This window comes from Lingula anatina, chromosome 1 (genome assembly GCF_051362555.1).
Source record: "Lingula anatina isolate TDL-2025a chromosome 1, LinAna3.0, whole genome shotgun sequence".
NCBI lineage: Eukaryota > Metazoa > Brachiopoda > Lingulata > Lingulida > Lingulidae > Lingula > Lingula anatina.
In genome coordinates this window covers 69,787,590-69,815,454 of record NC_141767.1, presented here as the reverse complement: position 1 = coordinate 69,815,454, position 27,865 = coordinate 69,787,590, and the positions used below count along the sequence as shown (strand labels likewise).

The window sequence follows — 27,865 nt, the reverse complement described above, 5'->3', positions numbered from 1 at the left end:
TATGGAATACAAAAAAACGTAGACCACTTCCAGTGTTGGGCTTTACATGCTCTACAAAATGCAAAAAAGAATGGGTCTCTAGCATTAATGGTTCCCAAATTAGAGACAGTTTTCAGTTTAGGTACTTTATGGCCGCTACTCCCGTGAAAATGCACCGATTGACCCCAAATTCACGGAGATGAAAGATGACCCGAAGGGTTACACTTTCCAATAATATTATTGGTTAAGTCTGTGTGGTATCTGAATAACATGGCAAAAAAAATTTTTTTCGTAAAAAATTTCATTTTTTTGAAAATTTTGGCCCGTTTGACCTTGAAATAAAGGTCAAAGGTCAAATCCAAGGGCATATTTGAAATCTACACATATGACTTTTGGAAAGCTGTCTGTAGAAATTTTTCCCATAACTCCTTCCGTAGGGTAGATAATTAGCCTTTAATTTTGCCATTTTTAGACAAGGGTGCATTGCAATGAGTGCCACACCTAGACCCCAATACCGACAAAGCCCAAATTTTACATGGAACGAGTTGAGATTATAGGTGACCTAAATCCAAGAGATGGGTACGGGGGCCCTTACCATCTAGGAGGAGAAGTGGTAACGGTGACTTTGCCGCGGAGCCGCAGGAGCCGGCGGAACATACGGGTCGGGACTAAAACCATGGGTACCGCCAGCGCCTACGCTGGTGGTACAATTAACCATGAAAATATCTGTTTCATGTATCTTTTTTATTCTACCACAGTAGGATCCCATCTATCTCAGCCCATGCACCCACCACTTCATATTTGCTCTGCCCCAGATACAGGTTCTGTTGTGGCTGCTGCTGGTCAGGAAGACCATTCTCTCTGCCTGGCCCCACATCATTGTGCTGTCTGAACAGCTGGTTCCTGGACACATAGATTGGCTCCTTAGGTGGACCAGGGTACGGATTCCCCCTGCTGGCACCTTGCTGGGGTGGCAAGGGAGGCTGATGGTTTCTTATTAGAGGAGCTACTGGGGAAGATCTGGCCGGCTTGAAGTCCCTGAGGTTATTGGTCATCCTAGGGTCATACTGACCACCAGGGTAAATCTGTCCCCTTGTGGGGTAGTTTTGGTCCATTCCATTATAAGGTCCATCCACAGGGCTGGTGATATCTGGAGGGTTCCTGTGGAGCTGATTGTGTTCTGGTGGATGGGAGTGGATGGTAAGGGGGCTGGGCTGGGGGTGGACAGTAAGGGGGCTGGGCTGGGGGTGGCCTGGAGGGGAGGGTGGGGCTCTCATGGGAGGAGGCAGGTGACTAGGAGGGTAACCTGGAAGATGACAGGAACATTCTCTTTTAAATGTCAAACTTAATTGTTGCTCTGCCTTAAGTTGTTTTTAAGACTAAATGATTAAAGAGAGATTTTTTTTTCGTAAACCTCAAAGTCACTCTGATCCTCTCTCTGTACCTGTGTTAATATACATAAAAGGTAAGTTACAATGTTACAATGTACTTAAAAGCAATTTTCAGATCCAAAATGTAACAACTCACCTCCCATTCTCAGATCATTAACCTTCTCATAAATGTGATGTCCGTGTCCATAGCCACTGTCCGTAGAACTGGACACTTGTGACAGAGGGTCTGGCTGCTGCTGTTGCTTAAACCTGGCCACATCTTCATAGTTCCTAATCTCATGGTGACTCTCCGGGGGAGGGGGCTCACTCTCACTGGTATGATCCAGAGACGTGTTCTTTGCACTTAAGTCTGAGCTCTGATTGCTCTGAGAGTCGTACCCCAGCTCCCTCTGGTGATCATGTTCATAAGGAGGTCCCGTGGAATGTGGGAGGGAGTCGTGGTGTGGAGAGAGTCTCATGTTGTGTACATTTGGTGATGGTCTGTCCATCATGTTCTGACTGGCTCTGTTCAAGACACTAACCCTGTGCATGTTAGCCGAGGAGTCATTATGCATAGTACTTGATGATGATGGTGGTGGTGGACCGTAAGCCACACCAGGCCTCACTTCAGTACTATGTCTATTCATTGGTGAGGAAGACTGGAAATTATTTGTTGCCATGCCACCATCAGCATCAACAAACCTTCTAGTCCTATCTTTGTCTGAGCCATCAGAACTAGTACTTCCCAGAGGCCTCTGTTCCCCCCTATTACCCCCTAGTCTCTGCTGTACATGTGGTGGATAAGCTGCCCCAGCACCAGGCCTCTGTAGGGAGGCAGAGACAGGGTCACTCATATCAGGCCTGGACCTGTTCAGATTAGGAGAGTCCATCTTATGCTGCTGTTGGTGGCCACCCCCTACCAGGCCTGTCCTGCTTAGATTGGACATGTCTATCTTGTGAGGCAGTGTCTGTGGGGGTGGACCATTCAACCTGATCACCTGCCTTGACCGCTGGTCACTTTCTTGACCATCTCCTGCAGGTTTGAATATCCTAGGCTTGTGGTCCGGCCTGGGACCGTAGTTTGGAGGATACACCCCACCTCCACCACGTTTGTTGTTGCTGATAACCCCACTGCCATCTCCTGATCCCACCTGTGGAGAGTTAGAGTTGCTGTCCCTTGGCACCAGATCCCTGCCTGACCTGTTCCCCAGCATGCTGGCAGGTGTCTGCTCTCTCCTGGCAGACTTAGGAGAGTAAGGGGGTGCAGGTCTGTAGGGGGGAGGGGCAAACACCTCGTCATCACTGGTGTGGGTGCTGAAACTTCTGTCCTGAGGAGCCTAGATGGAGATTAGAAATGAATACAGATGATGGTTTATGTGAGAATTGTGCAAAGGAAACACAAAACAAAGCAGCAAAGCTGTCAAATGTACAGACACAATGCAGAAAAAAATGATGCCATCGAACAATATATATTTTTTTTTTTGGGGGGGGGACTATTTTGTTGCAATATTACATAATGCTCAAAGGCATAATTACCATCAAAAATCCATTATGCACTCCTGGTAACATGGACATTCAGGGTGTGTAACTAGGGCTTCAGGAATTAAAGAGGAATGTGTGAGGGGAGATAATTGAAATGACTTTGAAATGATGAAATACTCAGAAGTAAAAATACAAGAAATGAAATAAGAAAAATGAAATAAAAATGAAATAAAAAAAAGAAAAATGAAATGTTTGTCATAAAATTCTAAAAATCTTGCCCCATATGAGAAGTAACCTTAGAGATATACATATACAGTATACATACACCATATACCTCCACACTATCTGTAGATTTACCAGTGCTTATACAATATATCACTGAACACAGTTGACTTCTCTTACTACACACACACACACACTGACTGTCTCCCTACATAAGACAAATACACCATATACCTCCAAACTATCTGTAGATTTACCAGTGCTTACACAATATATCACTGAACATAGTTGACTTCTCTTACTACACACACACCCTCTGACTGTCTCCCTACATAAACATATAAACAACACCTGTAGCTTAACCAGCATTTCATACTAAAGCTCCTTCATTCACAGGACAAAAAAACTTGACAAAATATTTTCATAATAAATACAAATTCCCATCATGTTCAGTGGCAGTTTTAATGTAAAATCAATAACATGAACACAGTTAAGGTCAGAAAAAATGCTGACCCAAATCCCTATACAGGTAACTTATAGAAAAGAACTAGGTCAAATCAGGTGAACTAACAGACATCTGCGCAGGACAACAACTGGAGACTGAATCAAAAAGGAAAATGGCTACTGCAGACCTCAAGGGTGTAACTGAAAGTCCACAAGCAGAAAGTTTAAGAACTGAAATTGTCAACTACTTTGTGAGCTGTTCTTTGTGTCTTGAGGAGTATAAGGACCCAACAGATTTACCATGTAGGCATACATTTTGTAAGGGTTGTCTGAAGACTTATATTTCTGATTTAACACCAGGAAGTAAATTACCATGTCCTGTGTGTCAGAGAGAAACTGAAGTACCTAAAGATGGCCTTGAGGGCTTCACTCACAATTTCTTCATTGAAAGCTTGCAGGACACTGTACTTCAGTTAACACATACGAAAAAGTGCAGCTCTTGTGCTTTGGTGTCCCAAACAGAAACAGTGGCTACTTCAAAATGCATCACATGCCATGACTACCTATGTGAGAAGTGTTCTCCATTTCACTGTGGTACCAAGTTCACTAAAGACCACAAGGTGCTGACTTTTCAACAACTTCACAGCAGTGAGTATGAAAAAGAAATCCAAGAGCAGCAAAAGATTATCTGCCCAGAGCACAAAGGTGAGATGATACGATACTTTTGTTCAGACTGCAATGTCAGCATTTGTCGTGACTGCAGAATTCTACACCATGATGGTCACAAAATTATCACCCTTGAAAAAGCTGCAAAGATGGTAAAGCCAAAACTTCTGACCAAATTCTGTGGCATGGAGAAAAAATTTGAAACAGGTGAGAAAACAATAGCTAAGATTGATGAAATATTGGCAACCCTCCAAGAAAATGAAAGCTTTGTTCAGCAGAAGATCAAAGCTCGTGCAAATCATCTACGTCAACTGGTTAATCAACGAGAGAAAACCTTAGTACAGGAGCTTCATCAAACCACCAGCTCTCACAGAAATAATTTACAAATTTCACGCAAAAACTGCAGTGCCACTTGCTCCTCTATCAAAAGCACAACAGATGTACTAAAAAACATACTTCAGCATGGTGCTCCCATAGATGTCCTCATGTTACAACACCAACTTGGACAGAGACTAGATGAGCTACAGTCCACTTCAGCTGTGGATGATATTCCAGAGGAACTAAAACTCACACTCACCACCAACACAGATGTGGACCAAGAGATATCCAGTGGGGCTGGCCTGGGGAATGTGCAGATATCTAGACAACCAGCTTTGCCCAAGATCAAACCAAAGGCTGAATGTATGCTGGAGTTTTACACTGGCTGTGAGAGGCCAGTGGACATTTCAGTGAGTCCAAACAGGGAATATGTTACTATACATGACAGGGATAACAAGGTCAAGGTTTTTAGTTCAGATGGTACATCAAAGCAAGAGATTACAAGTGTCTCAGACACACAGCTGAAATTTCCAGTAGGGATCTGTCACTTCCCTGATGGAAGGTTGGTTCTATCTGGTTCAGGCAATAACAAACTGTTCATTCTGTCACCACAGTGGGAAGTACAGCAAATTGTAGATGTCAACAACCCATATGGTGTGGCTCTCAATAAGAGCTGCACTAAAATTGCTGTGGCACAGGGTTATAAAGAAAAACCTGTGAGCATTATCAGTATTGATATAAAAGGGCAAATAACTTTAACTGGTGTGATAAAGGACAAAGATGGGGAGCAGTTGTTCAGTAATCCATATCAAGTGGCATATATGACACTAGTGGGCTTGATTTGGTCTTAAAGTGCAATTTAAGTTCACAAATAGTCTTACATAATCTTAAACCATGAGTAAGACTATTTCTGGTCTAACAGCCAATTAAGTTGTCTCCCCTTACACATTCTCCTATTTTGAGCAGAGGTGTCCTATATTGTGAGGGGATGTATCCCCCATTGTGAGGGGAGGAAACTGCTTGACCACTTAAGTAGATGTTAGATCATTTTTGATCTTAAAAGCAGATTCAGTCCATTTTAAGACTACTGCTGTAATGTTTAAGATCGTGTAAGATCACTTGTGAACTTAAATTGCACTTTAAGACCAAATCCAGCCCACTAGTGTGAGGAATGGGTGCCTTGTTGTCAATGATATATCACCAAACAAACTTCACATCCTAACCCCATCTGGTGACCCACTGTATCAGTACACAGGACCTGATAAGTTAAGTCCACCTCCTGGTGTCTGCGTTGATGCCTATGACAACATACTGGTCACTGATCGCGATAACCACTGCATACACCTTGTATCCCCAGATGGGAAGTTCATCCAGTACATAGCAACCCAAGCTGATGGACTATATAAACCATGGGGATGTACCATCAACCAGGATGGAGATCTGGTTGTGACCCAAGTGGATGGAAAAGTGAAAATATTCCAATACTTGGAAAAATGACATTATTTGAAATGCTAAGAAACTGAACATCATGCACTCTTCTGTCATATTTCAATAATGTAGTATACAAAATAGCAAAGCTTCCAAATGTACATACATATAAAGCAGAAAATGATGCTAATGCCTAATAAATCTTTTGGCAATTTTGATGCAATATCACATAATAATTAACAGCATAATAACCGCCAATTTTTAATAATGACAGGTAACAATGACATTCTGAAAATGTAAATAATATTGGGGTCCAAGCTCATTAGATTTTATAAATACACATTAAATGCCAATACAAGAAATATGAAAACTTCAACAAAAAAACTGCATAACTTCAACAAAAATAATGCCATAAAACTTCTTTTTATACCTGACCTGTACTTTAGACTCATAAATCACTCCATTAAGAAAATGAAATCAGAACGTTTTCCATAAAATTGATTTAATGGTGAAAAGTGCAAGGCAATGCTGATGTTGACATCAGACTCATGTAATGACTTTATGTACAGACACATTGTGCCTTCACATAAAAATACTTTCCAATAGTAATTTTTGGACATTTTCATATATTGTTGTTCTCATAACAACTTGACATCCATGAAAAAAATTTTAAAATATTATTACTTCAACAGATTCAAGAAGAGCCAGATATACTACCTGCTCTGGTGGTTTCCCTGGTCCTGGCTGCCCTTCTCTCTTGCCACTAGCTGCCTCCTGCCTCTTCCTCTCCAGCACAGAAAACAGCTCTGTCCTCCAGTCATCCTTGTTAGGCTTCACCTCAATACGTGTCTGATGGGTGGCGGTGTCTCCGTACAGGTTATGAGCTGACCTGGACAGCACAGTGGGGGTACTGTCAGTGTCCTTCCTCGGCCCACCTGTGCCAGGTGTCTGCTGGCTGTCATACAGCTCATCATTACGGATCAGGGTCCGTCTGGCATACGGCACACTGCTGGGGGTGATGTTGGTTGTGGTGGTGTAACTCCAGGCTGGGGAGGGTTGATGCTGTTGCTGCTGCTGCTGCATGGTAAAACTGCTCCCTGGGTTGGCATTGTGCATGTTCTCTGGTAGGCTTAGGGCAGGGTACTTCAGCTGCCCTGGTCGACCCAGGGGGTGGTCATAATCTAGTTTTCCTCTCTGTAGTAAACCCTCTGAGTCACTGGTGTAGCCTTCCTGTGTGGCACTCTGTTGAATTTTGGCTCTCATTTCCCAGTCACTGGCAAAGCTGCCCACTGTCAAAGGTCTGGGTTGTTGTTGCTGGTGGAGCTTGGGTCTGTACAGGGCATAGTCACTTCTGTAGCCTGTATCAGAGTCGTAGTCCTTGGTGCTCCTAGTGCCTCTCCTGCCATCATAGCGCGTCTTCTGTTTCTGGTACAGATACCCAGTATCTGAGCTGAACTCCAGCCGGTTTAAGATCACATTCTTCACTTGCTGCTTGTAGCGGGCATACTTGTCAGCTGGGATAGGAGCATCGGACTTCACTGGGACTTGGGATTTGTAACTAATACTGTTGGAGCCGGACTCTGAGATGATCTCCAGCCCATTGGGCCCCGGGGTATTGTACCCTGGGGTTTTGATGAGGAATGCCTCATTGTTGTCCAGACTTCTCTGAGGACTGACACGGCGCTCCGACCTGGATGAAGCTGCCTCAAGGAATCCGCCATCATCTTCATCATTTTTTCTCTTTCCTGGAAAAAAACATTCCACTTCAATAAACTAATAAATTTGTATTAATTTATTTACACTGATCAATTACCAATAATTCTGCCAAATATATTTATAAATTCTTTTTTTCATCAAAAATGCCCTACCTTTCTTACTGTCCACTTTCTGTTGCTGGACTTCAGATTTCACAGGAGAACCTTCTTTTTGGCCGCTGTTCTTCAACTTAGGCTTGCTGGCACTGGCACCATTTTCTACCTCCTTGTCAGGAGAGTTCTGCTTCTGCTGCATACGGGCCTTGTCTTTCAGTAGTTTTTCCTGGTAAACATTGGTAAGCTCATTAAAAGACAAAGGGCAGTAATGGTGTCACTCTTTTTAATGGACAACATCTTTGAACTGAATGCTGATAAATTAGAAGCAGAAAGATAATTGCAACAAATAAAGTAATAAAAATATACTTGCAATATTGTGCTTAAGATTTTGTTCACAACGAGTTTCTTGTTAGGGAATATGTTACCACAGTCTCTATTCCCTTTTTAGGAAACTTCAAAAACTTCATATATTAATTCAGTAAATAAGGGCAGAGAATTTGCCAAAAACTCTCCTCCATATTGAATATCATGCATCCAAATTAAGTGGGGGGAAATGGAAATAAAAAAGCACATGACATGTGACAAGTGACCAGTCATCAATGTACCTTGTCAAATTTATACATATAGTGCATCTCCTGAAGCAGAGGGGAGTGTCTTTGTGGGTGTGTCTTGTGTGGTTCCCGCCCACTAGTATCTCCTACAGTCACCATAGCAGCACTGTCAGTAGGCGGGGCACCAGGACCAGGGGGAGGAGGCTAGAAACATAACAGCTAGCTACTTAGTGTGCTATAACCACTATAAACAGTTATAAAAATTAAATCAAAATAAAAATGAATTAAAAATAGAATCATATCTAGTAACTGTGTATACAGTGTATTGCAGTCTGTATCTAAGAGTTTTTATTTCACACCTTTAAAGCCATGCTAGATTTGATTATTTTACTTTTCAAGTTGGAACAAACAGAAGATTAGTGGGGAATACGCTACAGGGTGCAAAATAACTTTTATATCAACTTAAAATCAAATGGGATATTACAATATTACAAAGTATCAAAAATGCAAATATTACACAATCATAAACCAAACACCTGCTGGGTTAATGTTAAGGAATGTATACATAAGTTAATAAAAACTCTCTCATGAAAGTATGATGACAAAATTAAAGCCAAGAGTCATAAAAGACGATGAATAAAATACAATGACAAATAGAGGGAAGAAAAGGAAAAAACTGTTAATTGAAATGCTAAACCAACGAAAAAAAGTAATCCTTAGGGAATGATGGTTAATTCATATCAGTCTTTTAGAGAGTAATTAAGAATTATGTTTCAAAACAGTTCCTAGATCTATAAAGCTTAAATCAAGAAGAGTTTCAAAATAAACAAACAAGCTGCATCATCTTGTGTTCTGTTTTATATTCAACAAAGCACTGTTTACTCAACAAATCCCGCCTCCCCCTCTTACCTCTCCCTGCTCTCCATCCACTGCGTCAGGACCTCTCCCAGATGAAGAATTCCACCGCACGTCTCCATTGGTTATTAACTGCCTCATTTGCATATTCCGCGTGTGCCTCAGCTTCTCTTTCATTTCCTTTGGATATGGCGTTGGAACTCGGCTCAGCTTGATCTGAAGACGTTATCAATCATTAAATTCATGTTATTACAGTCTCACTTGGTTGTGCCCCTGTTTCTTATCTTATTTCTGTGTTTTCATCTTACTTTTTCTCTGTACCATTTAAAATGAAATCTTTATAACCATTTTATCATTAATTTGTCTGTAATAATGATTGTAGTTTTCTTTTGTGTCAATTAAACAGGATGGCATCATTCTAAATGGAAGAATTCATAGGTTGAGAAGTTTTTGTGAGAAATCAGACATAAAGAGAATGGTTTTAGAGGGTCAAAGAATGATCACCTTCACTTTAAAATCTTAACTATATTTCAAGGAATCATTAAGATAGTATAATAAAGGGATTGGCTTTAAAAGGAATTGGTTAGGAAAAAAGGACCATTTATTTGAATATGGCAAGTTAGAGAAAGGGGAATGTTTATCTAAATATGGCGAATAAGAGAAAGGGAAATGTTTATCTGAATATGGCAGGTTAGAGAAGGGGGAATGTTTATCTGGTTATTGCAGATTAAAGGGGAATTGAATATGTTGACTTGAATATACATGCGCATGTGCATTAACAGTCATACAGACCAAGTCCCACACCTAATACAAAGCTCTAAATCCACAGACCTGCTTCTAATGACATAATATATGCTTCATTTAGATAAAATAGTCAAACACCATGCAAATGCCTACAGCATGCACTCATAGAACAGTTCAATAAAACAACTTGATCAATATTTTCACATCTTGGGTCTCAAACTGCAACACGCCAGTATGTTTGACATTTTTTTTTCTTTTTTTACGATGGATTATACCTCTATAGACCTCATTATGTTAATTCTACTATTGTCCAAAGATCAATAAATAAGTGTCCAATGCTGCCACACAAACATGCACTCTCTAGGAACAAAAGACAAACATCGACACATTGCAAATGTGAATGCAAATGTCATAGCTGCCAATGGCAAACAAAGAAACATGCTAAAACACTTTTCTTTATTAGTATTTCTATTTTAGCTAAAAAACAGGTTTTGAGTTGCCTAATGTCTGAAGTTACCTTTCTTGGTTCTTGTTTAAACTAAAACCAAACATCCAGGAAATATTATGTGAGGTAAAAAAAAGCAGTGTTTAAAACCTAATGGTTCTGAAAATTGTAAGCTCACTAACATTAATCAAGAATGAGAACTATGACAGTCAAATTTTCAAAACTGCAAGTTACATCTGATATGTTAATTGAAAATGAAACACACTAATATGAATTGAATGAATGTAATACACAACACGCAATACAGTGCAAATGTACAAGAACTAAAAGTGCCAAATTCAATCTACAGAATACATGAAAAACAAATCATCACAAACCTGATATAGAAAGCCATTTAATACATAGACCATGATGCAAAGGAGCATACCATATCACCCAATGGAACTCCCCTGGGGTATCACAAGGTAGCATAGACATAGGGGCCATGCATAATGAGAAGAGCCGAGTGCTAGCTGCTCCACAGCCTAAATATGGCAGACGAAAGGAGATTTAATTACTGTGTCCCTACAGGGATGATGTATGGGGAGGCGTGAAAGAGGCAGAGAGACCATTACAGGATTAAGCGGTCTTCCTTTTATGTAGGTCCACCATAATTAGGCCGTGGACCAGCTAGCACTTGGCTCTTCTCATTCTGAATGGCCCCATATATGTTCATACATATATATAAGGTATAACTGAACTCACCACCTCAGGATCCGGTTGATCTCCAAAGTCGAACTGTATAACCCGCCTGTTCCTGTTCTCCTCCTCCCACATGGACGGATGGAAACTGTTGTCATCACTGTATATATCTGAAAGGAGGTCACACAGTTTACGTGAATAGGTTAATTATATGGGTTAAATCATGAAATAAACAATATAGTTTTCCTTTCCATACCTTCTCTCAAAGCTGTCATAAGATTGTATGTTTTTAGGCTTGCTGTCCCTTAAGTTACTGTACATTACCAATAAAGATTCAGAGAACAAATATGGCAGTGAGAATCCTTTCACACACACAGGCTGATTGAGAAAGGGTTCAGTAAAAATAACTGCTTAACAAGATCTGTGCCATACAGGAGCGGATCCAGAGATATTTTCTGACAGTATTCCAAATAATTTTTGTTGATCTATCCTCCATTTTTGATGGTCTTCCAACAGAAAAAAAAAGATACCCGTCAATGTAAACTTTAAAATCTGACCGTCTCCTGGAAGACCCAGAAGACGGTCTCAATCTGCCCCTGCCATACATCATGATTGCTACTCTTGTTTGTATTGCCTGGCAAGTTACCTTCAGGGTTTGAAGCCTGTTGAGGCAGCAGGTAGCATGTCAACATTCTCTTCCCTGTGTCCACATCTATATCACTCTGAAGGCGGATCAGGGGCTGAGCCTGACAGGTGGAGAGAACAGACAACCTTCAATTGTTTTTCAATAATAATACATAATAATATTTGTAATTGCTCAAACTGGGAAAGCTCCTTTAAACTTGTCCAGATTCTCTCTCTCTCTCACACACACACTCACACACACACACACACACACACACACACACACACACACACACACACACACACACACACACACACACACACACAGCTTAATTTTTTTCCTCCCTGTGTATTGGCACTGACTTTCTAGACCCTGACATAGGCACAGTTCACCACACCCTTAAGGCCATCCACTGTTAGCTAAGTAATCTTCACCCCTCCCTATTATCCCAGTACCTGGTTCTCAGCCAGCCACAGGGCCTGTAGTTCCTTCAGTTTCATGAAGCTGTAGGGTATGGCCCTGATTTCATTGCCCGCCAGGTTCAGCACCCTCAGTCTGGGGATCCTGCCTATCTCATCTGGCACGTAGGTCAGTTTATTGCTTCTCAGAGACAGGACTGTTAAACCACTGCAGCTTCCAAGCTGAAGAACGGGAAATAATGTTATTACACATAAAGGAGAACCTTTCTTTAGCATTTTGGGCTTTAATGGTAAGATTGAAACAATTATGAAATCAATACTTTGAAATTTCAAGGATGTTCTCAAAGCAACATCATAGCTCCATGATTGTGCATTATGATTCACAAACTGGGAAAGCTCCTTTAAACTTGTACAATGCCTATTTATATCATATACAAATGATATGTGTAACTGCTGACCTCTGGTGGCAGTTCCATGAGGAAGTTCTCATCTGCAATCAGTGTGCGTAGGTGGCGCAGTAGACCAATACTGGGGGGGATCTCCTCCAGGTCATTGGCGGCCACATTCAGTTCTGACAAAGATACCAGTCTGAAAGGGACATAGTTTGATTAATATTCATATTTCATAAGACTGTATAAATTTTACAAAGACAAAGACAGCAATAAGTGTATTGACAAGCAGTACAAGATTCTCCAGTCATGAGCCTAGGTTTAAAAAAAAAATCTGAACAGATTTTATTGCAGATCTTGACGAAACTTAGGAACCATCAGATCTGCCTTTCTGCAGAAAAAGCTCTATGTCTATTCTCTGTCCTTTTTTACATACAAGAAGTGCTGTCTCAAAAATAATTCATAAGTGTCCTCGTATGTGCTTACCCTCCTATGGAAAATGGTAATGAGGTCAACTGATTGTCATCTACTTTCAGTGTAGTCAGATTGCTCAGGCGACCTAAAAATAAGAAAAACATGATATTTTTTATTACCACAAAACCTAAAGAATGAGTTATAGGACATGCTTTTTTTCAGTAAAACAGACAAGATCTAGCAATCAAGCGAATTGATTTCATACATTGGTAACTGCCAAGAACAAGATAAATAATCCATCAGTGTAACATTAACAAGTATCTTGTACATCTACATCTTAATCCAAAGCATTAACAAACTAAAGTCAGAGAGTTCATCTCACACAAAGCCTGCTACCAAGCCAGGTTCCCCCCTCTCTGTCATTCCATACCTATAGACTCTGGCAACTCTCCCAGTAAATTGGTAGTGAGGTGCAGGTCTGACAGGGAGACACACCCCTCTATCTCTGGTGCAATCCAGTCTATTCTGTTCTTTGTTGCATCTAAGTACATTAAGTTCTTGCAGGTCCCCAGCGCCTGGAGGAATAAAAATTAACATAAATACTTAACAAAGGTTAAGTGACAGCTACAGAGTAGTCTAAGTAATGTTTTACCAACCTCAATTAGATGTGTTTAGACATAAAACGTCAGGAGGCAGATATACATCTATACTACTAGTTTCATTCTATGAGGATATATTGTCCCATGTGCTGCCACAAACTCGAGTCCAGTATTAAAAATGCCCACAACAGTACACTGTAATGTTATGATGCCACTTTCAGCTACATTGTTACCTTGCCATCAAATACAATACAATGACAATACAGTGAGAGGTTGGGCTATTACAGCTACAGTGTTACAATGTTTCTAAATACAATACATTGCCAATACTGTGAGAGACTGGGGGTGTTACTTCCAGATGCAGTGTAAGCAAGTAATCAAAAACAACACAACACAACACAACACAATACAACACAATACAATACAAGGGCAATGCTGGGGGCATTACTTACAGCTGGTAACTGTGTTATCTGGTTAGAATCACACCATAGTTCCAGGAGGTTCACAAGACTGCCAACAACTTCAGGCTGCAATGGAAAAGAAGTGATATCAGCTCCTATAGATGGTGCCACATATTTAAATGATATTAGAAATTGTTAGTTGCATTTACTTCTCTAAGATGTTGCTTAACAATTACATTCCTAAATTCCAATTTATACTCCTCCCTCTTACCATATATCATGTCCCACATACAGATTATTAAACAAACAAAAAATAAAAAAATAAAAAAAAATAAGTCTCATTTTGCTGCTGAAATATTTGTGGTACTGACCAGTTCACTAAAGTCATTCTGTCCTATATCTAGTCTCTCCAGCTCTGTCAGCCTGCTTATAGACTTTGGAAGAGTTTTCAAATGATTCTCTCGCACTTCCAAAATCTTCAGTTTGGACAACCTGCAGAAATTTTCAGTAAAATATATGCATCCCATTACAGTCATTGCCACTTTCATTACCTTACAATAATCAGAGTTTTTCTATATTGCAAAAGTAAATTAGAATGTTTCTTTCAAAGTGATGTTTCAGAGATAACATAAGAACTATATAAGTATTATATAAATTTTGCATTGCTTTGCCAAATATTACAAACAGAACCCTGATATATTTAATTGACATTTGGTTTGACCTTAAAAGATGTTACATTTTTTTAGTATCTGATGATGATCTTTAAACCTTAAAGGTCTATTCTCTAGTAATACATTCAATTATTCACAGATGTTCTCAGACAAAAAAAATATGCAGAATTACTACCTTCTGACACTTCTTACACACTATGATAACTTGTTATGGATTTAAGGATTCTTCAAATACTTCAATATATATATCATTCGGTACTATGCGATTTTTGCAATACTTTATTGTTTTTATCAACATTATCATTATTACTGTTCATAACTATCATCAGCTTTGTTTCACTTTTAATTGTGTGCCGAAATGAGATTACCTTCCAAAGTTTCCAGGTAAGTAATCCAGGAATGTGTCATTGAGGAATAACTGGGTTAGATTGAGGAGCTGGGTGAAGCCATCAGGAAGCCTGAAATCAGAGGGAAATTAATGGGTTAGATTGAAAAGCTGTGTGAAGCCTTTAGGAAGCCTGAAATCAGAGGAATCTCAGCATTCATCTGGCATCGGTGGCGAAATATGTAATGTATGGAATATAATTCTGCACTTGTCAAAAAATAGCATTTATTCATCTACAAAAAAAGCATCAGAGAACTTTTACTATGTGTTAAAATTCTCATCACTTAAACTGACTCAGCTACTCTAAGAATTTCATTTGTATTTTCATTCAACAAAGAAAAATCCCACATACACATAAGTAAAATGTGCATAAAGCTTGATCACCTGAATGAAATATTTATGATTTCCTTCTAAGAGGTAACCAAGCTTCCATCAAAGTAAAAGATGTACTTACTTTCCCAGTGGGTTTACACTGGCTTCCACAACACTGAGGTATTTACAACATTTGATATTTTCTGGGAGATCTAGTATACCTATAACAGAGAGAAGATTTATATAGCATTCAAATTCAAGAAAGTATGTGATATTTATTTGTATTTTCCACAGTAACAAGGAGGCCAATGGTTCGTGTGGGAACAAATCTGTGGCCTTGAAAAGTAGGCCAAGGTGACTTATACAAGAGATTTATAGGAGTCCTCTCTGTTTTTAGCCTGTAGTCCCCCCCCTTCTGAAATCTTTGCATAACAAACAAAAAGATGAAGGGTTGGAGGAACTACCTCTTGATGGCCATTTTGATAGCTCCTGCACCAATGAAATCAGAGTTTAACAAAATGAAATACCATAAAATTGCATTCCGATGAACAGTTTTAAAGACTGTCCTCAGATGCCCTATTCCCCTTAATTGTGTTTATGCAATAATAGTAAAGAATACTAAGTAAATTCAGCTCACATAGCTGTAAAAGCATAACAAATGCTCCACTGACTCTCCCTATCACATCAACATTACACTGTCTTACAACAGTTGACATTTTAGACATAAGGTCTTTTGTAATCACTTTGACATGGAGTGTTACTACTGAATATCAGATCAAGTTTACTGCTTCCCACTGAGTTCAACAGCCTCCTCTAGGAATGTGATAGCTTTTGAGGGATAGATTTTCTCTATTAAACAGCGAGTGATTTTTCTAGTTTGTGGAGAAAGACATGGAGCACAAATATATCCATACATAGTTTGTGTGGCTTACATTACAAAAAATCTCTGATGTAAGCAGGGCCTTGAATACCATTTCCTTTTACAAGGAAATTTATCCAACAAATATTTCATATTTGTTTAAATCATAGGAAGCGCCATAGTGAATCTGAGTGACATATACACGTTTAATTCACATTCATGATATATACAATTAAATACAAATAAAATTAGTATTATACTTTAAATGCACAGAATAAATGCATGTGCATACAAACACACACACCAAGACAGACAGACAGACAGAAAGATACACAGACAGGCATGCCGCACACACACAAACACACACATAGAGGCACACACACACAGGTACGCACACACATGCACACAAACACACATAGAGGCACACACATACACACATGTAAACACACAGAGGCACACACATATACACACAGAGGCACACACACACATGCACACACAAAAACGTCAAAGGCACACAAACACACACACACACACACACACACACACATACAGTCACGTACCATTTTTGCTGATATCCAGATGCTCCAGGTTAACCAAGCTGGCTATGGCGGGAGGGATGGATGTGATCTCGTTGTCACTGAGGTTCAGTTTCTTTAACCCATGACAATAAAACAACTCCTGAGAACATAAGAAACAGAAGGATTAAATGTTACAATTCTTCTTCTTACATCTCTCTCCTTCTTTCTCTCTCTCTCTCTCTCTCTCTCTCTCTCTCTTTCTCTTACATGACATATTATCATAGTATCATAACTAATGAGTCTGTGGTCAACCATACCTTACCAATCCCATGGTGTATTGCAAGCATTTCAATTTCATACAAGTCTGGGGTAGACCACACAATAAACTGTTCATCAAATTAAAAAATAAATTTCTGTATATGTCCTATGTTAACCAAAACAAGTTTTAAAGAAATATATAAATATTTACATTAAACATCTAATTTTACATTATAATTCAGTGCCTTTAATAATTCTTTCAGGTTTTTTAGTGAAAAGGATTCCCTCCATTGAGCACAAGTTGTGGCAAACCTTTAAATATTCACTATAAAGAGTGCAACGAAATAAATAGCCAACATGTGGTAAACCACTTGAATGCCTCCTCTACCACTGTGGCTAGGCTGTGATACATCACTTACCCTGTTAATTCAGAATAGGCTTGGCAGATATAAGAGAAAGTAAACAAGTTGAATATTCTAAAGGTTAAAAAAAGGGAGAATTTGGTAAGGTTTTATTGACAGAGTCCCTAACTTACAGAAAACATTTATTTTGAAATGCACAGCAGCCAACATGAGTATCAGAAAACTTGGTGGCTTTTACTCTGCACTCACATTCAATGTAGTTGTTATCATGCCATGATATGATGGCCATCAGTTAGTTAAGGTTAAAAATTAATTAACACTGAAAATCAGACTTGACCACATTCACAGACAATGAGGCTGTAACCTTGGACATCCCTAACTTACAATCTTCTGTATGAATCTGATTGTCCAGTGTGACGTCAAGCAGTTCTGACAGCCTGTCTTTAGAATATTACTTGATTTCCATTATAATGTTAATAACATAACAGTAGAAAAGGACCCTCAGACTACATGTTATACACCCCCCCCCCCATCTCCTCCCTCCAACCTTACCCTAGGCAAGTCCTTGATTTGGTTAGCCCCCACATACAGCTCCTCCAGTGTGCGTTCAAAGTTGAAGATCTCCCTGGGGACCTCATTGAGGCTACAGTGACGATAGTCCAGCACCCTGACATCTTCGTCCTGCTTGTTCTTACAGATACAGCTGGTGAACACCTTAGACATGCTGCTGGCCTGAAAAACCAAGAGAAAAAGTTAATTTTATAACTATGTTTTGACCTAAACTATAATATTGTAGTAAATTAAGGCACACTTGTCTCACACTAAAAGACTGATCAATGGATTACCTAACTGTCTGATGGCAATTTCATAGAAAAATGTCCTTCTCAGGACCACCCCTCTTCATCAGAAAGAGACCCCATCACAACCACACAATAAATGCTATCAGCTACTATGGGTTAGAGCATGCTACATAAAAGTATGATGAAGAGATCAAAATGACATGACAATGATCCTGACATGACAAGACATGAAAGGATGACAATAATAATGTGAAGATAAAACTGCTCTTCCTCTCCACTTTGTACCTACCAGTAAATACCACACAAAGTGCTGACAGAGACCAGTAGTTTATGCTGTACATACACATGGGGTCTCTGCCTGCTGTCACTTTGCTGTGTTCACTGTGTATGTTATAGGGTTGGGTGAAAGCCTGTCTGACCTAGGGCAGTCCAAAGGAGAAGTGTCAGGGACATGGACATGGGAAATATGGGGAAAACACATGACAGTGGCCAACATTGGAAGCTGTGTTAAGACCTATACGTGTTTAGACCCAATACTGGTCTAAAATATGTCATCAAAATAACCTCATTACAGTGACATAAAGTATTATAAATACTGGAACTTAAAAACCACCATCATCTAATAGTTCATGTAAGATCAATTAATTTTTATCTGAATTAGTCTGGGTCTAATGACAGTCACTGTCTTCTTTCATGTACGTCCGCCATTTTTAGGTCACTGGCTTTGTAAAGCCTGGCTTAATTCGTTGAGAATGCGCTCTAATTCAGATATAACTGATCTAACATCAGAGTGGTACTGTAGATGGTCACTGCAACATTTCAACAGTTGACCATTGTAAAAATGAGTCTCTAACAACTCAATGGATGACTAAAATGGAGACTAATATGTAACTCAATCTAACCTTTACCAATTAAGACCATAAACTTGCCTTAAATGAGCATTAACAAAGTGACTTAAAAATATAAATTTAAGAAAATAAGGTTATGGACAAACCACAAGAACACTTCCAGCAACAAGGCAGCAAAGCTGTCAAATGTACAGACAAAAAGCAGGAAATAACAAAATAGGCTACTGTCAATTCTGATGCAAAAGTACATTATGTTAAACTGCAAATTCAACATCAAATTTTAATTATGCTCAACAGGTAATACCAATGTAAGTAAAATGTGAAACAAGCATAAAGCTTCAGGCCCATGGGAGTTCAAGTTCACACTTTGAAAATGTAAAACTTCCAGAAAAAGAAGTCAATTAGACTGCTTTTCCAACTCAGGCTGCATTTCAGTCCTGTATTTCTTTTTTGAAAGTTTGGCAATCATAAGTAACATGGTTTTCCCATAATGGTCATCATGGCAGCAGCACCCAAAATTGTGTTTTCTTCTATTCTGATGCAATATTACATAATGGTTAACAGCATAATGACAATCAATTTTTAATAACAAAATATATGTATCATGGATTTTCAGAAAATGTGACTAGCCTGGGTCTTCAAGCCTGTGGAACTTCAAAGTCACACCTTGAAAATGCCAATATGTGAAAAATTAAATTTTCACAAAAAAAAAACTGTTTTTTATCTGGCAGATTGCATTGCCTACTGAAGCTGTATTTTAGTCCCATGTTTCTTTCCTGTAAGTTTGAGAACAGTAAGTGACATGGTTTTTCTTAAAAGGTAATCATGGGAGCAGTGCCCAAAATAGTTTTTTTTTCAAATTTTGATGCAATGTTACATAATGTTTAACAGCATAATGACCATCAATTTTTAATAATAAAATATTAGTATCATGGATATTCAGAAAATGTGACTAGCAAAGGTCTTCAGGCCCATGGAACTTCAAAGTCACAACTTGAAAATGCCAAAATGTAAACAAGACAGCACTGTTCTGAAATGTTTTTTTCCCCATTTTTAACAATTTTTAACATAAAACAAAATTAACAGTTTACTGCCATTTTTACATGATCAACTAAGAAAATTGATGAGATGAGAAAAGTATCAACAGAGCAGTGTTAAATGTCCAATTTCTTCCATTCTGAGATTCTGAACATAGTGAATGATTGAATCTGACAAATTGCAATGATATGAGTTTATTTCCATTTTTGAAACTTTATTACACAATACACGATAACATGTTTACCATCATTTTTACAAAATCAACTAACAATGTTGTAAAGATGCAGGAAATGTCAAACAAACACTTTCACGTATCTTATTAGTTTAATAATGAGACTGTTAACATGCCTGAAAATTGAATCTGAGGAAATGTGAAAAAACAGCATACCTTCTAAAATAATGGCACGATTATGCTGATTTACGAACTCAACCTGCATTTTAGTAAAATTGACCACTCCTGTGACTTTCATGACAATTGGCCCATCTGTTTTTCTTATATTGTGTTTACAGTGTTGCATATATGCTGAAAAGTGTAAAAAACAGCATAACTAGTAAAATGGTGGCCCGATCATGCCGATTTTCGAACTTGACCTGCGTTTTAGTAAGATTGATTACTCCTGTGAGTTTCATGACAACAGGTCTATCGGTTTTCCTTGAAATGTGTTAACAGTGTTGCATATATGCTGAAAAGTGAAAAAACAGCATAACTACTAAAATAGTGGCCCGATCATGCCGATTTTCGAACTTGATCTGCGTTTTAGTAAGACTGATTACTCCTGTGAGTTTCATGACAACAGGCCTATCGGTTTTCCTTGAAATGTGTTAACAGTGTTGCATATATGCTAAAAAGTGAAAAAACAGCATAAATTCTACAATAATGGCCCGATCATGCTGATTTTCGAACTTGACCTGCGTTTTATGAATATTAGTCAGCTCTGTAAATATAAAGCCAAAAAGTAAAACTGTCTTCCACTTATGGTGTTAACGCTGAAAGTGCACGGCGACGGCGACGGCGACATGATCGGCGACGGCGACGGCGACGACAGACGCAGGTGATGGCAATATGTACAGACACATCTGTGTCTGTACATAACAAAAAAGATTTACATACAACATAATGCGTACATACATACATACTCACGTCTTGCAGGTCAGCACTTTGACAGTGTGAGACAGATTGAATTTATAACCATGCACACACACATACACAGTTCCAAACACTAGACTACAGTAATCCTGGTGACCTTGTACATGAATCAAAGCTGTGAAAACAATTTCATTACCAAAGTTATTCCAACATAACACACCTTCCACACGCACATTTGCATTATAAAGAATTTTATGGGGGTCTTCAAATACATGATATTACAGATAACTCGACTTTGATCTTGAGTACAGTTGATTTGGTCTCCCAGAAACCAGCCTTATTATAATGTTTGTGCTTGTGTCTATTCAGAAGGATAATCTACCATAAAATAAGACACAGACACCTATTAAAAGATAATATGATATACAACAGTCGTTACTGCACATGGTCATGTATCTGTGGAGAGAAGTACCCAGAGGAGAGATTTTACCTAATAACATCACACTTGTGGAAGTAGCTGTGAGAGTTACAAAACCAATAAATAAACAGAAATTTGAACTGGTATTAAAATCATGTAATAATGGTCTAATTTAAATAAAGATCTGTATGGTCTAATAAATCCTGTCATTGAGGTTCTCTCCATGACTTCTTGGTACAGCCTTTTTTCAAAGGAGTACATGGTCAACTACTGCAGCTTGGACTGTTACAACTGCCAGGTAATAATTCATTACAATTACCAGACCTAAAATATGCTTGTAAATAGATGAAGCAACAAATACTCATTGAATACTCCAACCAAATGTGGTGACCCTGTTCTATAGCTGGTCCTGGCTGATATGTGCCCTGAACAATATTCCAGTGTGCTCCTGAATACAATCACATATTTACAATATTCAAGTAATTTTCAGGGGTCCAGGTACACTATAAAATTGTAATCTGGCATATTTGTTTTGTGTGGGCCTCAAAATGAGTTGAAATGGCTTTGTCAATAATTCGGCTTTGTGTGCAGTTCAATCTAAACAATCTAGGTAAACATGGCAATACAATGATAACCAACAATTGCTACATAATAAAAGAAATATGCACATAAAATGATTCACTGAAGGTGTCTGGAGCAAAATAAAGAGATTTGTGGTTATAAGCCTGGTGAAATGATGTATGGCACATCAGAGGAAAACATTGATATTCTACTGTGTGGGTGAACAAATTGGAAGGGTTTTTTTTAGGACTTCTCTTTACTTAAAAGGTTATACGAACATTTATGACTACATGTTATCAAAAGTCAGTTAAAGATTTTGAGACCTACTGCAGAATAACTTCCATTAAAACAATGTAGGTGGGGATGCCATTTTAAAAGACTGGTAAGCCAAATAATAAGTTCTATAACAGTGACTCATTCATAAAGGGGACTTACTTGATAATGTTATACTAACAGAGACTGGTAAAGCTGTCATCAATTATGGCTGTCAAACTGAAGCCAGCAAAGTTATACTTGTATTATCTCTTCTTGACAGAATTCAAATTACTAGCCAAGGTTGTGCCAAGGGGAAAATCCAACTTCTCACTTTTACTTTTGAAAATGCAGACATGATTTTAGGTTGTGAGAAAAAACTAGAAAGAAATGGCTTGATGGCCTTTAGGACAGGCGTCTGGGGGCTGCTAAGTCAGGAATACCACCCAGAAAATGTAGTATTTAAATAGGAAAATTGTCTGAAAACAAACAATCGGATAATTCTGGTACATCTGTTACATTTACCTAAGTGAAAGTAGTCCAGTAATTTATCAAGCCTATCTTCTACAGACAGGCACAAACTTGTGCTGTCACAACAACCTCTTCTCGACAGACAGACAGACATCCAGACAGGGAGAAAACAATCCACACTTTATAGATCATCCAGTCCAAGTACGTGCCAAGTATGTTTTAATAAGCCACACTAACAGCCTCATGAATGAACAGAGGTCATTTGCCTCACCCATCTTTAATCACACTCCAATGTTCCCTGCTATGTTTAGCTATTGGTATAAGACATTGTGCTTTGCTGAACGCGGACTAAAATCCAGGTGAATCTGTATAAAATCAATACAGGGCAATGCATCAATACAGCTGTTGAAAAGTAATGTCAATAAAAACAATATTTTTGCTAGCAGGGTGAAAGAGTCAAAGCTAGCTTCATCCCAACTTACTTCCCTGTTAGAATGGGTAATTAGACAATTATCTGAAATTCCTGACCAATGGAAAATGAACTAATTAACATTGCAATAGTTTTAATGAGTGCCAAACAATTCAAAACAACAAAGAGAGATTAATGTGAAGTAATTAGTCATTTAGAGTCAAATTACAGAACTTTAGCATTTCAAGGATAAAGCAAGAGCATTTCCAGACAGGCATATTTCAGTGTTATTTAATTGCTCAACATAAATGCATACACATTCATGCACAATTGCGTGATATATCTCTTCAACAGTCATATAGCAGTTGTGTCACCCAGTTAAATAAGCAACTTGCAAAAACAACACCAACATATTTCAATATTTTTTGCAAATATTGGATTTTTTAATAAATCAACTTATGAAAGACATCACCACTGAAAAAGCTTTTGGCACAATCAGCTTTCGTGTAAGACCAAAAAAATAAAGTTTTGAATAACATGGCAACGGATACAAAAACATCTTCCAAATGAAGCTGCCAATTTTCATATCTGGCTGACACCTTGCATACTTAATTCCTATTATTAGCAGGTACACTTCCCCTTGTTATACAATAATGAACCAGTTTGGACATGGGTCTTTCCATCTGACTTCCTGTGGTAAGTAGCCCTATAAGACAATACACCACCAGTCTGTGTGGCAGTGCCATGAACTTTTCAGCTCACTGGCCACGCGTACCACCGCTTTCCGAAAATCTACTAGTCCAAATCAGGATTCACTGATTCAAATAAAAATTTTACAAGCCACGAGTGTAGGACCAGTGGCTTACATTGCAGACTGAAACCAGGCTGGTTATGGACACGTTAACATGGTCAGTACCTATATGACACTCTCTGGGTGAAAAAAGTCATACTGATAAAAGTATGAACCAATCTTTTGACCAGCTGCCACCAGGTGGCCTCCATCTGTACAAATACGAGCCAGAATCTAAACTTCACCCATCTTAAAACACGATCCCTGTGCCTTAGCTATATATGACAGTGAGCCTCACAACAAAAGCCCATGGGCCTCAGCTATGTCACAGCACAAGTCCACATAACTTCGTTGGTTATTATTGATTAATACCAAAAAGAAAATTATTGTTGAACAGATGCACAGAATGCCTTTGCTAGCTTGATGAGTGAATCGTATTGATCAAGTCAGCCAAGAAGCTGGACAAAACAGTCAGTAATGGCTGCTAGGTATCCTAGCAGAACAATTCAAAATGACCCTTATTTCAGTGGTCTTATACCAGTGATTTAATTGCAATGAAGGCAAACACTAGGAGATAGCACTAGAGCTGTTTATTTTATACATCTTTTTCTTATACAGTTTGTGATTACAGTCCTGACTGCAAGTGGTCTGCATGACTTAATTGCCACGAAAATAGCATAATGATCAAAACAGAGTTTAAAATGTATGGATTTTCTCTCATTTTGAAAGGGTAAAAAAAGTTGAAAGCTTCAGATGGTGCATGTGTGTAATCTGAAATCTATCTTAGATTTTCAAAAAAAGGCCATACTTCATTAGTATTCTTTAAAGTTGAAGTCTGGAGTGATTGACAGGACAGAAATGACAGAACCCCCTACCTATTATTTGGTTAACAAAATTGATAATCCTAACCTCTAGGCCCATTTCAAAACATAGATTAAATCTTCAATAGTGACAAGTTCTTCTATATCACACAGCAAGGATTACTATCAGTGGTCAACAGCACATTACTACCAATTCAGTGCTCACCAGATCTATTACAGATTGTATATTACGACCAAATAATTCCACAAGACCAGCTTTTTTCTATACCTGAGCATTGTGGGCCAGCAAAGGTGAAAACTGCAGTGTAATTGAATTCCTGAATAGATTTATTCCAGCCTAGTTTGTCAACTTTCTTTTTCAGTCAACAAATAAAAGCATTTGACCATGGAATATGTACATTGTGCACACAAGCAGAGAGGAGAGGCTGGCTAATTTGGGAGCACTAAGCATGCACTAAGCCTGACTAAACCTAGCTTACATTGACACACAAGCTTTCACAGTGACATGAGTCCCATTTTAAAGGTTTTATGTTTCAGAATTCCTCTCCCAATTTCCTGTGTTGACATTAGCAGGTATCTTGATCCAGAAAGACGCTTACAAAGAACAGTGTATAGATAACAGTAGCAGAAGGAGGAAAACCATGTTAGTTTTTGAATACCTTGTGGTGCAGCAAAGTTAACACTCTGCGTGTTTAGTGTTTATTTACTGCACAGAAAGGTGACAGGCAATAACTGGCCTAAATTTTTAAATGTCACATCTAAAGTTTGCCTGCCTGTAATTTAATCCCAATCATAGCAGGCAATTATTGACTTTAGTCAATGCCCCGCTAAATTCTCCACGCTCTTGAATAAAAACTTCTGCCTGAACCTCAGCATTCGCCTGCATTATCAACTGCTTTCACATAACTTAATTCACCCAATATAGAGTTCAAATCAAATAAAATTTCATTAATTTCTAATTTATCTCCAGGGTCCAGGTCGGTCTCCGTTGCCCTCTGGGATAAGTAATTTTAAACTTGAATTAACATTATGGACAAAATTCCAAATTTGAAGCAATCTAATGTGTAAATACCTCTTTTCCTTATATTTTCAATGACAACATATTGGCAAACTTTAAATTTTCTAATTTTTTCTTCTTCAAACGTTCACTCGCTTTACAATACCACAAATCATCTTTCTTGTGCCTATAAATTACAAAAAAAGTTTATCGATAAACCAGGTAGAGCAGGTCTCACACAGGTAAAGTAACCACCATCAGACACACCTGTATACCTGTATACCTTGACAGTGACTGTTTAAATCCCAAGTCAATTAGTCATTAATCATTTATTGAATAACGGTCGACTCCACAGCTTAGACACAAGAGCTCAGGACTGAACCCTAAAATTCCTGTACTGCTCAATGCCCTTGTAAAAATCAATACGTGTGTGACTGCAAAATCGACTTAGTGTTATATTGAGAAATGCCTCAGGTAACCGAGGGGTGGGTCACAGGGAAACAGGGCCAGTTGAATAGAGGAGGAAATCCATTAAGTTATTTGATTAAGAGGATTTAAGACAACCAACTTTTCCTAAATCTCATTGACCAAATGTAGAACAGGTCCAGTAGGGAGCTGACAAACAATGGCAAAGTCAAAGTAAACAAGTCCAAGTTAAAAATTGGACTGTATATTAATTATGTTTTTCTGGTCAAACTCCACCTATGGTGGAATGGACACCTGTAAAAATGAGCTTTATTGTGCCAAGTAGTTAGATAGTGTTTTTTTTTTTTTTTTTTTTTTTGGGGGGGGGGGGCACACAACAAACAATGTTACAACTATCAACAGTAACACATAGGAAGAGTCTGTATAGATACATGACTAAGAACTTGTAGCAGCCATATCACTATAAGGATGTTAATAACATTTACTGTCCAAACATTGTCAAACAGAAAATTGGATAGTATGAATAATGTAGGGATAAGATTTACATTACATTCAACTAAAGTTTGAAGTGATTGAAAGTCGGGAGGAAAACAGGAAAAAAATTTACCCCTCTTCTACAATGCCCAAACTGGATAATAATTTCAAAGATAAAGGTATCTTAATCTCTTTAACCACATAGTTCTCCAGAGATAAGGATACATATAGGGAAGGTAGAATTGCCTTCTAGGCGTGTGACGTATGGAGGCCGTATCTCCTCAACTTGATAACCAAATTTATACAATCTGAAAATTGTAGACATATTCTCTCCACAGTGATAGTATTCTCAGCTTCAAACCTACTTGGAAATACAGCTTTCCTTTTGGTCAAATATTTTGCTCATCCTAAGTTTTTTTGTTTTTTTTTCAAATGGGATGCAATAAAGTGTTGTGTGTGTTCCCAGCTATCAGATGTACTTCAGGCTATGTAGGACAGTCACACTAACCATACATTATACATAAACAACATCCCGTCTCTTCACTGAAACTGTTCAAAATCCAAAACAGTTAATAACCTCAGGTGTTGACTTGGTTTCTCTTGACTTTTAAAAACAAGTATCAAGCAGGCAGCTCTGCATGACGTAATACGCCTCAGATTGCTCATTATTCCACACTGTGACACCGTAGACTATGGTATGCAATCCAGTTACTCCATCAATGTGTTTCAAACTAATGAGCTTCCAGCAGTCAAACATCTGAATTTGCCATTCATACCAAAAGTTAAAATTATTGTTTATATTTCAGTTTATGTAGTATAAATAATTTATATAAATAATTTTGGACATATGAATAGAGCATTCCAATGTCATGAAAATGCAATCAAACTCTAACAAAGAATTCCAATTTTGATCAATTTTTAATTTTGTCTTGCAACGCTACAAAAAAGACTTCACAAAAAGTTAAATGCTGGAGCCTAGCATGGATCAAGCAATGAATGTTCTAACTTTTACTCAACAAAAGGAATCATTGAAGATAATAAACACAGCCTGATATAATGTCACTTAAGGAAGAGATCTCAAATAGTTTGGACTAAAAATTCTAAAATGAGCAATTAGTCAGTCTATTTATGGTTTGTTAAACAGTTATATACAATATAAAATATGACTCCCTGAGATTCAGACGAGACAGTTATATGGGGTTTTAATGTACATCAGAGAGGTATAATGAGGAGACTCCTCCTAGTTACACAGAAGATAAGAAACA

At 38.3% G+C, this 27,865-nt stretch overlaps 2 protein-coding genes across 11 annotated transcripts in view; one reads left to right on the top strand and one right to left on the bottom strand.

Moving 5' to 3' along the window:
• LOC106174883 (uncharacterized) overlaps window positions 1–27,865 on the bottom strand; it is a 59,026-nt gene that overhangs the window by 28,664 nt on the left and 2,497 nt on the right. For 3 of the 10 annotated variants that reach the window (XM_086998763.1, XM_086998759.1, XM_086998758.1), the window contains exons 2-20: window positions 17,761–17,940; window positions 16,631–16,748; window positions 15,354–15,432; window positions 14,883–14,972; window positions 14,215–14,335; window positions 13,895–13,969; window positions 13,274–13,418; window positions 12,916–12,988; window positions 12,499–12,628; window positions 12,077–12,262; window positions 11,643–11,742; window positions 11,060–11,166; window positions 10,388–10,408; window positions 9,181–9,342; window positions 8,326–8,475; window positions 7,778–7,946; window positions 6,627–7,654; window positions 1,507–2,686; window positions 771–1,285 (exon numbers count right to left, since the gene is read on the bottom strand). In XM_086998763.1, coding sequence (XP_086854889.1) covers window positions 771–1,285; window positions 1,507–2,686; window positions 6,627–7,654; window positions 7,778–7,946; window positions 8,326–8,475; window positions 9,181–9,342; window positions 10,388–10,408; window positions 11,060–11,166; window positions 11,643–11,742; window positions 12,077–12,262; window positions 12,499–12,628; window positions 12,916–12,988; window positions 13,274–13,418; window positions 13,895–13,969; window positions 14,215–14,335; window positions 14,883–14,972; window positions 15,354–15,432; window positions 16,631–16,748; window positions 17,761–17,931 — 4,620 coding nt within the window. In that variant the 5' untranslated portion in view covers window positions 17,932–17,940. Of the gene's footprint in view, window positions 1–770; window positions 1,286–1,506; window positions 2,687–6,626; window positions 7,655–7,777; window positions 7,947–8,325; window positions 8,476–9,180; window positions 9,343–10,387; window positions 10,409–11,059; window positions 11,167–11,642; window positions 11,743–12,076; window positions 12,263–12,498; window positions 12,629–12,915; window positions 12,989–13,273; window positions 13,419–13,894; window positions 13,970–14,214; window positions 14,336–14,882; window positions 14,973–15,353; window positions 15,433–16,630; window positions 16,749–17,760; window positions 17,941–18,297; window positions 18,428–21,471; window positions 21,493–21,760; window positions 23,250–24,757; window positions 24,885–27,865 lie in introns of those variants that run through there. The other 7 variants (XM_086998765.1, XM_086998764.1, XM_086998762.1 and 4 more) reach the window with 7 other exon arrangements.
• LOC147764934 (tripartite motif-containing protein 3-like) lies at window positions 3,626–5,978 on the top strand. Its single transcript, XM_087000822.1, has 2 exons — window positions 3,626–5,311; window positions 5,637–5,978. The coding sequence occupies exons 1-2, from the start codon at window positions 3,671–3,673 to the stop codon at window positions 5,976–5,978; spliced, it is 1,983 nt and encodes a 660-aa protein (XP_086856948.1). The 5' UTR covers window positions 3,626–3,670.

Coding starts and splice junctions, on each gene's coding strand:
- LOC147764934 (XM_087000822.1), top strand. CDS start 3,671: ATGGCTACTGCAGACCTCAAGGGTGTAACTGAAAGTCCACAAGCAGAA. Junction 5,312..5,636: donor AAGTGGCATATATGACACTA/GTGGGCTTGATT, acceptor GACCAAATCCAG/CCCACTAGTGTGAGGAATGG.